General features: G+C 35.5%; 1 protein-coding gene across 36 annotated transcripts in view; it reads right to left on the bottom strand.

Moving 5' to 3' along the window:
• The window catches only part of ABI3BP (ABI family member 3 binding protein), a 256,296-nt gene that overhangs the window by 191,009 nt on the left and 47,865 nt on the right, over window positions 1-17,422 (bottom strand). For all 36 annotated transcript variants that reach the window (XM_032350780.1, XM_032350494.1, XM_032350563.1 and 33 more), the window contains exon 2: window positions 1,011-1,190. In XM_032350780.1, coding sequence (XP_032206671.1) covers window positions 1,011-1,190 — 180 coding nt within the window. The remainder of the gene's footprint in view (window positions 1-1,010; window positions 1,191-17,422) is intronic.

The following is a 17,422-nucleotide window of genomic DNA, read 5'->3' as shown; positions in this document are numbered from 1 at the left end:
CTGCAGCAATAATCCTAGCAATGGAGCAACATACAAGTATCATCTGATACCGTTCAGAAAGCCTTTGAAGGCATTCATAATAGATGATCCCCTTCTAAAAAATGTTATCCTTTTTAAAAAATGTTAGATGTTGGGGCCCCTGGGTAGCTCAGTGGGTTAAAGCCTCTGCTTTCGGCTCAGGTCATGATGACCCTGGGATCAAGCCCCACATTGGGCTCTCTGATCAGCAGGGAGCCTGCTTCGTCCTCTCTCTCTGCCTGCCTCTCTGCCTACTAGTGATCTCTGTCTGTCAAATAAATGAAATCTTTAAAAAAAAAGTTAAATGATAACATTAACATTAAAAGATGTTAAATTTTTTTAAAAAGTTAGAAAAGGATAAATGTTATCCTTTTTTAAAAAACATTATTTTTTTTGCAAATAATTTTTCTGAACAAGGCTTAACGATGCTTACATCCTCATATTACATTGCTAATGGGATTAAAACCATTTCCAAAGAAATGTAAAATGCTATCATGTCTGTAAAAGCTTTTACTTTTTTCAATCTTCTTAAATTTAAAAAAATGTAATATATTTTCTTTTCTTTTTTAAAGGTACCTTCTCATGAAGAGATACCCGGAAAACTATGATGGTTATTTTTCACCAGAAGAATGTAAAGACAAAAGAGGGAGGAAAAGTAACCCAGATAAACAGGCTATGTTACAGAGATGTAAACCAGGCATTTTAGCTTCTTTTCCTTACAAAACTTAAGGTCTCTGGTCAGGGATTGTAGTTATAATGGCAACGAAGATTATTATTTCTGCAGTACACGCCAAGTTCTCATTCTGTATTTTTTCCACAAAGAGGCACTATGCTATGTAGGTTACAACAATTATGTAGATGATTTGTAACTCTGGCATTTGGTTTGGCTGAGATGTAGAAGAAAGGGCGTTTGCCTTCAAGATTTATAGTTCACGTGGTACCCATTACCTGTGACCTCTCTTCTTCCCACGCCTGAAACCCAAACATCTTACCGACCACAGCCTCTGTGAATTTCCCTTCTGCTGGAAGAGGGAAGTACTGGTTTGGTGACAAGTTGCTGCCATATCCCAAGAGAAAACCTTCTAATTTTACATTTGGATTTGGACGTAGGAACTTCAAGAGGATGGAGTCGCTCGTGGTATTGATGTGGACTTTCAGGCTTGGCCTTTTACCTAAAAATGGGAACACATAACACAGGGCTGTTATTTTACCCCTTTAGTATCCCAGGGCAAGTTTGGGCAAAGGTTAGTTGCTAGAGGCATTGTTACTGGAAAACATGCTATCTACTTAGCTACTGAATATTCCAACACATCTACCCAAACTGCTAAAACATGGGTAATTCTGAGACCCAAAAAAACCAAACTAAGTAACACAGAAGCAGTCTAGAACACAAAGTAAAATCTTAGGATTTAATATTTGGTAATTTATTATTGAGCAGGTAGATGACATTTAAGGCTACTTTGGGTATCCATGATAGTCAAAACCTTCATTGGATACATATCATCTGGGAATGTTCAAAGGATCTGAAATTTCTTTTTTTTTTTTTTAAACAATTTTTTTAAGATTTTATTTACTTATTTGACAGAGAGAAATCACAAGTAGACGGAGAGGCAGGCAGAGAGAGAGGAAGGGAAGCAGGCTCCCTGCTGAGCAGAGAGCCCGATGCAGGACTCGATCCCAGGACCCTGAGATCATGACCTGAGCCGAAGGCAGCGGCCTAACCCACTGAGCCACCCAGGCGCCCCGGATCTGAAATTTCATATCAATAAATTTAACTACTGCACTTTGAAACCCCCCAGCCTCACCAGTGCTGCCCTCCAGCTGTATCCCCCAAGAGAGTGATTTACATAGAGATGGAAACAAAGGGACACAGGTGGAGGGGGTCAGTTTAAGGAGATTAGGGAGTTCTGAGAGAAGATAAAGGGAAGAGAAAGAGCTTTAGGTCTCTTTTGGTGCCCACAGGGTCAATGAGACAACTACACGGAAATGATCCCCAGGAGGTTGAATAATCAAGTGTGATGCTCAGTAACAGAACACCGATCCATCTGGATGTCATCAGTTTCTTAACAATCATTGGATGAACTTCCCCAGAGAGATTGTGCAGAATGAGGAAAGAAAACTTAATTAAATTTCCAAGGCTCTTTTTTTTTTTTTTTAAACTATGTAGGCAACAAGGACAGATTATCACACTAACCAGAAGTCTTGACCAAGCAGTGAGTAAACAACATTGTCTTTTGTCTTTGGGACCAGAAGGAGCAGAGTTCAAATACCAGCTCTCCAACTTAATTACCAGTGGCGCCTCTGGCTACTCACTGGACATACTTGGCCCTGAATTTCTTGATTTGTAAATTATGAATACTGGTCCACTTTGATGGGTTGTTTACAAAGATTAGTGCAAATGGCACTATCTTGAAGCTGGCACATAGTAATTGCTCAATAATTGGATACTTAATTAAGCCACAGACAGAAATCCAAAACAGCTTTGTAAGATTTTTTTGTAAATTCGTATTTAACTAATTTGGTAAGAAAACCCAATCTGAACCATATGAGGCCACCAAGTCTTTCTCAAATCTCACTGAATAATACGTGTAACTATTCACATATTTAATTGTAGGAATATTAACATGTTTAATTAAGGGGTGCTGGCCAAGCCCCCACTGAAGAGGTCCAGACAACCCAGTACATTTCTAAAATCCAAGGATTTTCTGAATTCTGAAACATGTCTGGCCCCAGAGTTTTAGATACAAATTATAGACCTCAATTATTTTCTTTCTTTATTCTACAGAGATTTAATATTTTTAGAACATTTTTCCCATTAGAAAGATTGCATTTATTAATTTAGTAATCCACATTTGATTTCTCATGTTTCATTTTATTTATATCGATTACATTAATAAGATTTATACTTCATTAATACCAGTTAGTACCTCTGAACAGCATGGCTTCCCAAAGTCATTACACTAAATTTATACTATTCCAGTCAAAATTAGCCTCGTCTGCCTCAATATAGCTACATAAAGGATTCCAATAGGCCTTTGAAAAAATAGAGCTAGCCCCTTCTTGGATACCAAGTTTTGGAAACTACTGTCTTACCTCAGCAGCCAGTACTACTATTTCCGGGTATGTACATAGTTCTTTATACTTCCAAGTATTTGATTAAATTTTCATAAACTTCAAGATTCTCAAAGTGTTATTCCCACATTTCTGGCAAAATTGAAACCCAGAGATACTGGGTGTTTTATCCGAATGTAAGGAAGATTCATCTAGTTTAGCTCACCCAGTGCAAATCTTTCATAGTATAATGAAACTGAGGGCCCTTTGTTCTCTGTCACTCTGCAAGTTAAGTGCAAGATCAAAAGTGGATCTCAGTTCGCACCAACTGCACTTCCTGCTCTATTTTTATTGAGAATGTCATCATTACCCAATAGAGTAAGGAGAGGCCAACCTTGAAACCATAATGCTCAAATGATGCTAACTGCTAATGTTTTGTCCTAATTTCATTAGATTTTGAAGAGAGGATTTATTCTTCAGCTATAATATAGATTTTGTCCAAGCCAATTTTTCCCTCCTTAGTTATGTGCCTAGAGTCACTAGGCACTAGTGTAGTGACTCTAGGGTCACTACACTACTTTAGAAGATTGTTAGGTCCCACAGTAAATTAAAACACAGCTGGTCTGTTACCCACCCCTTGTTGGGAAGCAGAGAATAAGGAATATTAGTGCACTTAGGCTGCACTCATGTTTGACTAAGAGCCAAGAGTCACAGCATCATCACTTTAGACCTTTGCTCATAGGATTTGGCCTGATCTACCACATTACTCTTCCACTTGGAAAGTGGAAAGGATGGCAGCACCAAGTGAGGAAAAGGAAGGTTGTAAACAGAATTACTGACCAACAAAAGTGGAAGTGTTCTCATTTCCTCCACATGGGAATTTTCATGACTCTAATCTTTGTCCTTTTCACTAATGATTTATGTCAGCAAATACGTCAACATCATGTAACTTTTTGAGTGAATTGGCATTTAACTACCCACTTTCTCCAAAATTCCAATTCACACTACTCTCTGGAGCTAAACTTTTAAAAGTCCTCAAAAAGAGAGAGAGGTTCACACAAACAAATCTTACCTTAAAGCAGCATCACAAACTTAATATTTTGAGACTATCATCCCAGTTGCTTTTTTGAAGCTGGAAATTCAAGCCCCTTCATTTTCCTGACACATTACTTCTTCCTTTATTACTTCTCAACATATCTTATTTCTTTTTGGCCAGTATAATCTTCTCACATTCGGCAATGCACTTTCACCTATGCTCACATTGTCACCCAATATAGATTCCCTCTATCTTCTGTCTGTCTTCTCTACACCCCTTCACCTACTCAGTAATTATACCACTGGTCTTTTTGGTGCTCAGCAAAAAGGTAAAGCAATTTCTGCCCTTTCAATCTGATTAAGTTTGTCAAGCATTCCTTCAAATAAATGTTTGGATTAGTATTCAATTTTATGCTACTAGACAATTTCTCCTGATATTTTAGGGTATATCTCCATGCATCCTATAATAATTTTTAATCTTGGATAAGTTACTCTTCATTCTGAGTAATTCCAGTTTAATGGTTTAGAACACTATTCATGTGATGACAGTTACCTTTCAATGTTAGTATGAAAACCTCTGGTGAATGACCTAGGTAGAGTTAATAGAAAAATAATATAATATGATATAAGCTTAACTAGGAAAACATTTATAGGTAAAATGGCAGATATATTGTCCAGAAAAGCCCCAGAGTACAGAGTAATAAGAATACTAGAAAAATATTTTACTGTATCTTATGAGAAATAAAGCCTACACCAATCAAGAGTGAGACTAAATAAAGAATGTGAAAATTTCAGGAAACCACCACCATTATGGCTGAAAAATAAATTGCACATTGATCAAGTAGAACCTTGGATCTAGGATAGTTATTTCTAATCCTCTTTTTCCGACATCCCAGGGTATCTCTAAATAGTTCAAGGGGCTGTTGTGAAATAACAAAAGAAAAGAAAAAGTCTTTCAAAATCCAATTAGAATTAATTTTCTTTTAATTTTTAAAAATAAATACAAGCCCTGTAGCATTAAAATGACATGTCTGTGTTTTAATAAAATTGTATAGTTGACCCTTGAACAATATGGAGATTAGGGACACTAACCCACCACACAGACAAAAATCTGCATATAGTTTTGACTCCCCAAAATTTAACTACGAATAGCCTACTATTAACTAGAAGCTTTACTGATAACATAAACAGTCAATTAACACATATTTTGTATGTGGTATGTATTCTATATTTGTATTCTTACAATAAAGTTAGAGAAAAGAAAATGTTAAGAAAATCATAAGGAAGAGAAAATACATATATAGTACTGTATTTATATATAAAAAATACTGTGTGTAGTGGACCAAGTGTAGTTCAAACCCATATTGCTCAAGGGTCAACTGTACTTGTAAAAATTGGCAGTTGGCTACCGGGTCACAGTTTGCCAACTCCTACTCAACATCAGTAGTCTTCAGGGAAATGCAAGTTAAAATTACAGTAAGATACCACACACCCAAGAATGGATAATTAAAAGGCTGTCCATAACAAGTGTTAGGCAGGATTTGAAATAACTGGAGTCCTCATACATTTTTAATGTGAATGTTAAGTGGTATAACCATTTGTGAAAACTGTTGGACAACTACCAAATAACCTATCAGTTTTATTCTTAGGTATTTTTGAGAAAACATGAAAAATAATGCTATGCTAAGCCTTGTATGCAGATATTCAAAGCACCACTGAACTGCACCTAGCCCAAATGTCCATCAGTAGTTAAAGGGATAAACACATTATGGCTTACCCATACAATGGGATAGGACTCAGCAACAAAACAGAACAAATTACTTATGTAATTCACCATGGGTGAATCTCTTGTCTGGCATGATATCATGTCACTGTAGCATGGGCAGGACCTTTCTCATCATAAAGTAGCAAGCCTTTCTCAGAGATGAAAGACTTTCCTCTGATTGAAGGTCATTCAATCCTCTTGTCATTATAGCAACTAGTGAAATAGTTTTAATGGTGCCTAATATTATTATTTACATTCAGCAAATGGTACATATATAAAATCAGCAGTCCTTTTTAGCCATGATTATCTTCCTAGAACTGACAAGTCTCAAAGTTTCAAATATATTACATATTCTTCTTACATAATGGATTGCAGGTGGAAAACATTCCAATGTCTTTATGGTCATATCTTCAGTTTACATATTAAGCAGAGAAGTCACTGTCTGACAATGCATTCAAAAATTTCCAAAAGCCGTATTTGATGGCATAAATTATATTTAATTAAACTGTAATGTTAAGTTATACAAAACATAATTTTAACATAAGACTTGACAATAATTTAACATATGCTTTAATTCTTAGAGAGCCAAAAAGAGATCGTATAACAGGCGTGGTACTCAAAGGACTCCCTTTCCTGGTACTATGATCCAAGGAAATGTGTTGAAGGGGAAAAATATCCATATGGAGTCTCATTAATTTTCCTGTGGCAACCACAGTATGAAGGGAGTGGCCAAAGTCAATTATACAAGAACCTTCAGTTGTTTCTGATCTTTGAATAGAAACGTGTTATCTGTAGTCTATAGCATGGATTTTCTTACCAAAAACAGTAACAAACTGAAAGCCAGTGATATGAGTGGAAACTTCCCATAGCAAAAAAGGATGACAGTTTTAAATATTTTAAGGAGAATAAAGATTAAATGTTTCCATCAATTAAGTACAATTAGACATTATAAAAACTACTTCCACTAGTGCTGTAATAGCAAGATGCTTGTACAGCTTTCCATAAGAAGAGAGTCTGTGTAAAGTGGTTATGAAGATAAAGAAAGGCATGACCCTTTCTGCAGTGACATGATGGCATGCCAGACAAGATAGGTAGAAGGCATTAAATTTGCCTTGTCCTGGTTGTGTATATGCAGAAATATAGTTAAATGTACTCACAAAATAATTCCTATAAAGTCCTTTTAAGGGGCACCTGGGTGGCTCAGTGGGTTAAGTAAGCCTCTGCCTTCGGCTCAGGTCATGAGCTAGTGTGCAGTAAACACGTGGCAGTTCTACAACACATCTTCCAGAAATAGGGATGCCACTGACAGTTGCTTGAGTCGTGCATTGCAGAACTCTAAATGGCATCATTCAAACCATCTTCTATTTATGGCCCTATACATTAACCACGCTTGCAAAGACCATGCAGAAATAGTTGCTACTTACAAAAATGGGTGATTTGATAAGGGTAACTGTCTTGAAATTCTCTGAATTCTTCCTATAGGCCTCAGACTGCTCCTGCCCAACCTTCTTACCTCAGGCCTTTGATTTATATCTTCCCTGCCCTCTGATTCTGCTGACACCGGTAATAAGGGATATGCGTGGCAAGGATGCCTTATGTAAAGAGGCTAGGAGCTCAGTCACAAACATTTTGGACATTGTGGTTTATAATGTACAAATGAAATTGCATCCTTCAATATATACAATTCAGGAGATGAATCAGAAATCTAAATAAGAACAACAGATTAAAAGAGATTTGGGGCATTCAGGAGATGGTGAGTTAGTAACACCCAGCTTTAGAGATGAACAGCAGGCATCCCTACTTGTGTTTTATTAACTCAAGTCTAAAAGCACAAGGGGAAGATCCTGATGAAAATAGTTTAGATATATATAAAATGAGACTTTTATAAAACTACAGAAAAAAAATGTCATTTTTTAAAAAGCACAGAAAAAACTGGGTAGAAGTCCCATAAGGCACATGAACAGCTGCCGGAGGGTGGGAATGGGGGCCTTTAAAAAAAACTCTGAACTAGACACATACACACTTGATGTGAGCCCAAAGCTCAACCTACAAAGATTCGTGATCTCTGCTCTAGTGCAAGCAGAGTAGCGTGTTCTCTCTCCAGTGCCTTGTGGCGAGTTTGCTATTGGAAGACATGTTCCTGCATGTAACATGTACTTTCAGAGTTTAGGAAATAAAAAGTCCTGGTTCACCGGAAGAGCTCCCTTTATAAAGCCACACCCAAACAATTGCCATTGAGCCATAACTCCCAGGTGTTGACTAGTTAACTTTATTAGGGTATTATGGTCACCAAATACCTGGAGAATGTTTACTATTGAATTTAGAAAAAATGACATTTTGCTAGAAATCTGAGAGGGAAAATGTTTTCTTCCTAAGAGCACTTTATTTCTGTTTTCCTAGCTGCTTGTATAAGTGAGTTCCATTTCAGCTAAAACAACCACAGTTTCCACCTTGGTCAGAATTCCCAGTGCCCTGATTCCTCAGGCCAATACTTTACCGTCTGGTGACTTTGGATGACTGAATGAGACAGACTGAACCTGCCAACGTTGACATTTCAGCGCCACTTGGCAGGACTAATAATTTTACCAAAGGAGCAATAACTTCATTACCTACCTTGTAACCCAACCAACAGCCAAGCAGGAAAATTACTTTTCATAGACTACCTTCTAAATCAACAGCCTTTCACTCTTAGGGAAAAATCTCATCCTGAGATATACGCTCTTGTCACTTGCATACACACCATCTATCTAATTATCCTAAAATTACTCTTTAAACTCTAGAGCATGTTGAGGGTGGGGGGCAACCATATGCAACAAATAATCACATAGTTGCTATAAGGAAAGGGAGGCAGTGGCGTGGTTAACTTCAACAAAATCTAAATAAATTCTGCATTTGCCTTGGGAAGGATGTATATCCATTCATCTGCTTTTCACTTTATTCCTTCACTACCAGGCACTAGGCATTAGTGATACCAATTCATATATGACTGTCACAGCACAAAGATTAAGCAGTCTAGTAAGTTAGGCAGATGGGTAAGTCAATGATTTCAGTGCAACATCATTCCTACAATTATTACCATGTGGCTACAACAGAGGAACTCTAAATCTGATGGAAGAGGGATAAAGGATGTACAAGGAAAGTGTCCCCTTAGCTTTGTTAAACTAGTGACAAGAATTGTTTTCGTTACATGAAAATATGCCAAATGCAAGTAGGGAAGTAGATCTCAAAGTCTACTTTATAATACTTCACCTACCACTTTAGATAATTCATATATTCTTATTATTTTTAATACATATAAAATAAAAAGAAATCAAACATGCTAAAAGACTTAATAAAACTCATTTCTCTTCTTTTTTGCTCTTTTCTGATCTTTCATGAAATCTCTGGAGTTGATCTGCTTAATTCTCTTGCTATGTAAAGTAAGGAGTGATAACAATTGGTATTCTGGATGGAAGGAAGAGTAGGTTCCAGACCAGGATTCTTCAAAGAACCCCCTCCACCACCCCCCCCCATTAGCGCATCTGCATCAACTGGGAACTTGCTAGAAGTATACATTCTCAGACTCCACTCCAGACTTCTTGAATCAGAAACTTTGGGATGGAGGTAGAAATCTGTATTTTAGCAAATTGGGTAATTCCGACACATACTCAGATTTGGGAACCATAACTCTTTGAAAATAAATAAAATTCATGGGCCCAGTTTCTTTTGAAAGAGATTTACAGATACACAGTATCAGAGAAAAAAAAGACCTCAGCTGCCAAGCTATTAAATTTCCTACCATGAGAATTATACATATTTTTTGATCTGTGAACAAACTATTAGAGTTTTCTAGAATTATAAATTCTGGAGACTTGTAAGGTAAAATATTTAATAATATTTGGAAAATTTCTCTGGCTTCTAACATCAGTTATAGGGCTTTATATGTGTTTGACCAATCTATTTAAAGATTTAGAAGTACGATGAGCTAACATTATAAAAATTTAGGGGCACCTGGGTGGCTCAGTGGGTTAAAGACTCTGCCTTCAGCTCAGGTCATGATCCCAGGATCCTGGGATCGAGCCCCACATCGGGCTTTCTGCTCAGTGGGAAACCTGCTTCCCCCTCTCTCTCTACCTGCCTCTCTGCCTACTTGTAATCTCTGTCTGTCAAATGAATAAAAAAAAAAAACTTAAAAAAAAATTTCAAACAGAGAAATGTTGCAAGAATCATGCAATACACATCCATAGAGCCACCGTCCAGAGACAATGATGTAAATCTTAATCTATCTCTTTCATCATATTTATCTACCTCTCTATCCATCCATCAATCCATCTTATTTTTAAATGGATTTCAAAATAAATTATATTTCAGTATTCTTCACTCCTCAAATTCAGCAGGTATATCATTAACTAGAATTCAGTACATTTTTTGAGACAAAATTTATATACAAGAAAATACATAAATCTTAACTCTACATGGCTGATTTTTCCACCTGCCATATATTTATGCAACCCAAACCTAGACAAGATTTAGAATATTACCTTCACCTAGAAAGTCTCCTTATTCCTCTACTGGTCTATTTCCACCCCATGCTTCCACCCCAGAACAAAACAACTTTTGTTTTGATTTTTACAAAGCCATAGATTAATTTTACTTATAAACTTCAGTGAGATGGAATCCTATGATATGTACTCTTAGGTAAGGCTTCTTGCACTTAATTCAAGTGACTTCTTGCATCATAATGTTTTGGAGATTTGTAAGTTTTATTGCACGCATCAGTAGTGGTTTTGCTGTTATTTTCACTGAGCACTATTCAGATAATTATTAAAGTCAACATTTTTAAATATTCCTGTGTCTTCAGAGTATCAACTTCTCTGGATTTACTGTTTTTAAAATGTTGATTATACTGTAATAAAATTTTCACTGAGAACAAAGGAAAATTATATATATATATTTTTCCAGATATTTATTTACCTTATACTATTTGCCAGAAAGATAAAACTATACTCTATTATTTATAATAGCTGCTTAATTTTTAAGACTTAAATTATTAACAGTAAATGCAGATAAAACTATATAATGATTTCATCTTCACCAGAATGCTGAATACTAGTTACTGATACACAGTATCTTGGATATCTTTCCCTCTCACTCCCAGCTAATGAAATGCCAGGCACCTTTTTTATTTTTTTTCAAGATTTTATTTATTAATTTGACATAGAAAGAGATAGTGAGAGAGGGAATACAAGCAGGGGGAGTGGGAGAGGGAGAAGCAGGCTTCCCACTGAGCAGGGAGCCTGACGTGGGCCTTGATCCCAGGACCCTGTGATCATGACCTGAGCCAAAGGCAGACGGTTAATGTCTGAGCCACTGAGGTGCTCCCACCAGTCACCTTTTGACAACAAAGTGTAATATTGACTTTCCTATGTCTAAGAGTATTATTCACTGATACAAAAGTGGTTGAGTTTAAACATGTGCCATTTAAAAAATTGCTTGTCCTAACAATCTCAAAATGATCTAGTACCAAAAAAATAGAAAAACGGTCATTTGTATTATTTTCCCTCTACTGGTCAATTTTCCAAAAGGACCGATACTCCGTTTTTTTTTTTTTTTTCTTACTCTCAATAACTTCAGTACTAACATACATTAAATTCCACTAAGTAGAAATCAAGTTTAATCAAAGTACTACTTTATAGGACAAAGCGGAAAATGTACAACTTCCACCCGCACTGTAGGAAATCCTCCACATACAAGATCACATTTTCATTGTGAAAACATTGTCTCACGGAGTAAATCAGAAATACTCTTGATAAAAATGAAGTTTCCTGTCTCATAAAAAACTGTCTAAGCACTAATAAAACTTTCTTAAATAAATCTTGCTTTTACTGCAAAGTCTTGTAAATAAAAACAAGAGATGTAGCTAGAATAAACGGTTTCATTTGCCATCATTGTTTAGACGTTTGAAATCTTCATGAATTTTAGTTTGTTCAGTTAATAAATACCCAATGCTGATGATATACAGCTGCTTATTTTGAGATTTCACAGTTTCAAAATCCTTCATATACTAGAAGACAATGGCTAAACCATCAGGACAGTTTGATCAGGTAGCTTCATGAACACGGGAGGGTGGGTCATGAGACTTATGAGTCTCTGGGAAGAGCCACTTCCTAATGACCCCAAAGTAAGTCATTCCATTCTAATAGAGGGGTTCTGACATCAACTTTGCCTTTCACTGTGTTTGACCTGGGTTGTTAATTAATTAATCTAATTAATTCTCTAATTAATTAGAGAATCCCAAATCCATTTTCAATCTTATGTTCAAGGTCATCTCTAATACTTCATCCAGACAAAATAATATCTTCCTATTAAAATGCAGAAAACAAAACAGAAAATGCATTTGTTTATAGAAACACTATGCTAATAATTTCCAGATAATATTTATTTTTTATATAGCTCCCCAACTTTAACAAATATGAAAAAGAAAATAGTTTCAAAGACATATAGAAAGAATGTATGTGACTGTCACAAATATTATTAACAGTTTGTGAAGTATATATAATCATGCCCCATAATATTCACCTATTGTAAATAATTTTCTAAAAATTCAGTAATTTTTGGAAAATTTTAGAATTTATTAAGTCTACCACAATCCAATTGGGGAACATTCCCATCACTCTAAAACTTTCTCCTGTATCCATCTGTAGTCAACAGGCATACCCTTAACTCCCACTCTTAGCTCCAAGCAACCACTGGTCTGCTTTCTGCTTTTCTTATAATTTAATATAAATGGATTTATACAAAATACAGTCTTTGTGTCTGGCTTTTATCAGGTGGTACGGTGTTTATAAGATTCATTCAGCCATGGTGTATCATTAGTTCATTCCTTTTGATTGCTCGATAACATTTCATTTTGTGGGTCACATTTTGTTTATCCATTTCCTCAGTTGATGAATAATTGGATTATTTCCAGTTTTGGGTTATTATGAATAATGCTGCTATTATGAATAATGCTACAAGTATTTGCATGGACATATGTTTTCATTTATCTTGGATAAATACCTAGGTGTAATATAGCTGGGTAGTATGGTAACTTTATGTTTAAATTTTTAATAAATTGGCAAAATTTTCCATTTTTGTAATATTTTAAGATTATAAATATTACTCTTGCCTGAGGCCAACACCAAGTTGTGAACATTCAGAAAATGAGCTATATTGTTTTTCACTATCACTAAATATATGTTACATAATATTTTCTATAATAAAATCAATAAACTCTGAGATTTCTGTCTGTGGTCATTAATGAAATGAGACCACTTAACTTGTTACAATAATTATTTAAAATATAGCAACTTTAATTTATCCCAAATGCAAAACATGAGCTTTTTTGCAAAATAGTAAGATAGTTACTGACATTCATAGCAATGACTACGATACAGGATAAATTACCAAGTTGTCTTCTGTCTCTAGACATTTCCACTTTAAGAATTTCTTAGCCAATACCAATTATGCAAATATTTGTCAAACAGAGAATTAACCAATTTTGGAGAGACTGACTTTATTCCTATTTATACCTAAAATTAAAGTGAAATTAGTTATCAACGCTGGCCTTGTGAACCAAATGACTTAGCTATTTATCTACATAATCAGAAGAACCTATATAGTACAAACTATGGTAACTGGGGATGTATTATTATTTTGATAATATTTGTCATTGTCTCTTGTCCAATGAATTAAAATTTGTACAGAACTAAAACATTTTGAATTTCTAAAATGTTTTTCAGTATTAATAAAATATGCCTTATTGTTAATTCTTCTGGTAGATTGTGATTCATGTAGCATTTTCTAGGTGAGAAAAAGCAAACCAACTTGCCTTGAAATCATGGCCTTCCAGTCTGACATTATTAAAATATCCCAGCCTGCATGGTGGATGGGATTCAAGTTCAAGTCTAGGCACTTAAAATAGGATTCCGTAATATTTATCAAATGTTAATAAAATTTAACCGAATGCACTATTTGGGGTAAAATCTTGACCTAAAATTGTAGAAATAAAAAGAAAGTCTTCCTCATAACTCTTTTTTATGTGACTTTTTTTTTTTCTTTTTCCTTCATTTAGAGCTTCAGAGATGTGATGAATTGCTCCCACTCCATTCCAAATTCTAAACTGGGAGATGAAGAAGTGAGATTGTCCTTTGAGTATTGCAAGTACTATGCACAGGAGATTGTCCTGTAGACACTGAAAATGGGAATAGGTCAATTCCCACTGGTTACACCATTTCCTAGCATGGGGTGAATCCATTTGGTTTTAAGTAGAGGAAAAGAGGCCAGGAGACAGAATCAAGAACCAAAGTAAGTTGAAGTTCAGATAGTAAACTGTGAGGTAACAGCAGCTCTGAAGCTGATAAAAAAGAAAAAAATACCTGACAAGGTAGCTTATTGGTACCAGGAAATAGACAAAAGGGATACTAGTGTTGCACTGCAGAGGTGCCCAGCCCTTCTAGAGATCCCCAACTCCTACGACTCGAGGAAGTGATATAGGTAAAGGGTGGCTAGAAGTTAGTCGAAGTTTCCATGTACATCTGGGGTGAGGACAGAGGGCAGAAACAGTAACTGGTGCCTTTAGAGATACTAAAGAAGGTCAGCGCAGCTGGGGTGTATTAGGACAAGAGGCACACAGTGACAATTCAAAGGACAAAAGAGGTCCCTATAGGCCACATTAAAAGATCTGTCATTGTTTTAAAAGCAATTCTAAAGTATTTTCCTCCACTAAGCTACACACACACAAGCACATACCCAGTTTGAGGAATGAATAATAATACAAAATTTAAATCTTAGACACTTCTAAAATACATCCACATGGTAGAAATCTTGTCTCACATGCCCTTAGCAACAAGCAACTCAAGTAAAATGCTCGGAGCAAAATTTGTTTTAAGTAGGAAAAAATATGCTATTTTTTAATGAAAGAAATCAAAGATATTTTACACATAGATTACAGTTTAACTGGACTGCCATTAATACAGGTCCCTCCCGCAAACATCAGATATGTTATTAAAATCATTTGTTATTGTGACCAACTCAGCCAGATTTATTTGTGAGACAAGGAAATAAAAGATTACGTCTCTTAAAAAAGCAAACAAAAAAGGCAATTGTTATTAATTCTATTCTTTAGCCAAAAGCTAAATGAAAACAAAGCAAATGGCTCTAATTGACTCTGTTGGCAGGAACAGCCCGAGAAGTATGCCTGAGAAGAATTACAACTTACTATAATTCTGTGTTTCCCAAATTATTCCTTTATTGCACTCTATCCCAGGCTGGTAGCACATTTCCTATTCTGCTGCCTGTCATATTTTCATCTCCTTCCCACCTACCCCAGTAATAATCCCTGCATGGATTTTTAATTTAAAAATTATACAGATGATACACATTTATTCTAGTTAACAAAATTAAAGAGTTGCAAAAGAGATAAAATTTGTTTTAAAAACTTTTGTTTTTAAAAATTTTAAAATTTGTTTTAAAAACTACCCATTATCCAATACACAGTGATGACTTCGGTAAAGATTTTTAGTATCTCCTTCCAGATACGTTTTCCCTGGGTATGACAAATATGACAACTTACAAAGATAAGATTATATTTTGAGTGATGTTTTATAACCTGCACTTTCCTTAACATAAATATACTTCTGTATACTCCTTTTTACCGACCACATTACTTTTAATTATTTATAGGAATCTTCCTTTGATAATAGATAAACATGCCATTTCAGCTCTGTGAGTTAGTAGAATTTATTATTTCAATAATTTCACAATTAGCTTTATTTTGGCAAAATTTGTTACTCATTTTAGAGATGAGGACTTGATCTTATAAAGTTTGTATAACTAGTTTGCGCCTATTTGTTTCTAATCACATTTGAGATCTGTCATATTTAATCCATTGACAATTAGATAAACTTATTGTATTGTTTGTGAGATTACTGCTAACATTTTCAGGCTATGGGGATGATGATATTTTTATGTCCCTGAGATTCTCTGTCTCCTCCTATGAAGAGTGGTATTTTAGGAAGAGAGGACTGTTAGTGGGAAGACAGAGGGTTTGGAGTCGGAATACCTTTGTTCAAGTCCCAAGTTAAACCCACAATTGCCCTAGTTATTTAAATAGTTAACGGCTGAATGCCACATTCTTCCCTATAAAATAGTACTAATCCTACACAGCTACTGTCTCAGAGTTGTTGGAAAGATTAGTGAAAATTCTTTAAGAAAACAAGTACGACTGTGCAACTCAGTGATAGTTGTTACTGATGTGACCTGATTCTTGTTTTCCTTTCAATTTGGCTCTACTTTGGATTTTTGAAGTTCTTTGCATTTCAACCAAATATTCATTCTGTAAATAAAGACATAACTTACATGTGATTCTAAACTACACAAGGACATGGTCACTGGCACAGAGAGAATAGTTAATAAACATTTTTTTGAATGAACAAACACATACAATACATTTCTTAAATGAGTAATATTGTGCTTGATAGGAATCATTGCTAATATATAAATGAGCCTCCTCAAAGAAAATGCATTATAGTGGAGGATATGAACTTGCAAGAGTTATTATTCACACTCAATTACTCAATACACTCAATACACTCAATAAATTCTACATAGAGGAACAAGCCTCAAGCTGAGATAATTCAGAGGAATGCTGACTGATTAGAAAGGGAAGGGTCAAGAATGGCATTATAGGAAAAATGACAAGTGAGTCGAGTCTTGAATGTCAAGAAGTCTTGTCCAGAAAACAGGAGGAAGAGACTGTCAAACCGATAAAAATTAAAGTGGTGTGTTTATATGCTGATGTCTGTGATAATCTGTTCCCCAAGACACTGGATATGGCCTGTGCTACCAAAACCTCTTGTTTAAAACAGTCTTTCCATCTACCTTCTAATTTAAAACTAATAGAAGATCATAAACATCTGATGCCATTTCATATCATTTCTACATGGAAATCTTTCTTCTGAGTGGGGAGTTATTTTTAAGGGTTTGAAACATCAAAAAATATATTCGCTTAAGTTCTGTGGTGTCCGTCCTATTCCAGGCATCTCGTACTAGTCATCCAGGGTCACCTGATGCCCAGTTTTATGAAGTTGGGACAGCATGGCCAGAGGTCATGATGCTAAACCAAGCATGCTAAATTCCACCCCCATTAAAGATGAAGAGATGCACCTCGGTCCTCTCTAATGAGCAATGGTGGATTAACTCTTCCCATTTACCTTGATAACCACTATTCATTTATGAGCAGCTAAAAATCTGTTATTTCACACAGTAGCATTAGAACAATTTCAGTGGTTTCAGTGATTCTAGAAAGGTCTTGAGACAAGCCTAATATATTAGACTTGGATTAGATTAGATTGGAGAATTCCCTGTTTCAGACATTTAAGTTACCATTCTCCATAATTTCTCTATAACATTTAACACCTTTGACCTCCTCAATGCATGTGCTTTCACATTTGCATCCAAGTGTACACACACCCAGCCACCCATACCCATAACCACCCATGCACCCACCTTGGTTTCACTGTGTGACACAATGGT

The sequence above is a fragment of the Mustela erminea genome, chromosome 1 (assembly GCF_009829155.1).
Source record: "Mustela erminea isolate mMusErm1 chromosome 1, mMusErm1.Pri, whole genome shotgun sequence".
Taxonomy (NCBI): domain Eukaryota; kingdom Metazoa; phylum Chordata; class Mammalia; order Carnivora; family Mustelidae; genus Mustela; species Mustela erminea.
Note: the sequence above shows the minus strand (reverse complement) of the source record. Positions and strands in the feature narration are given on the sequence as shown.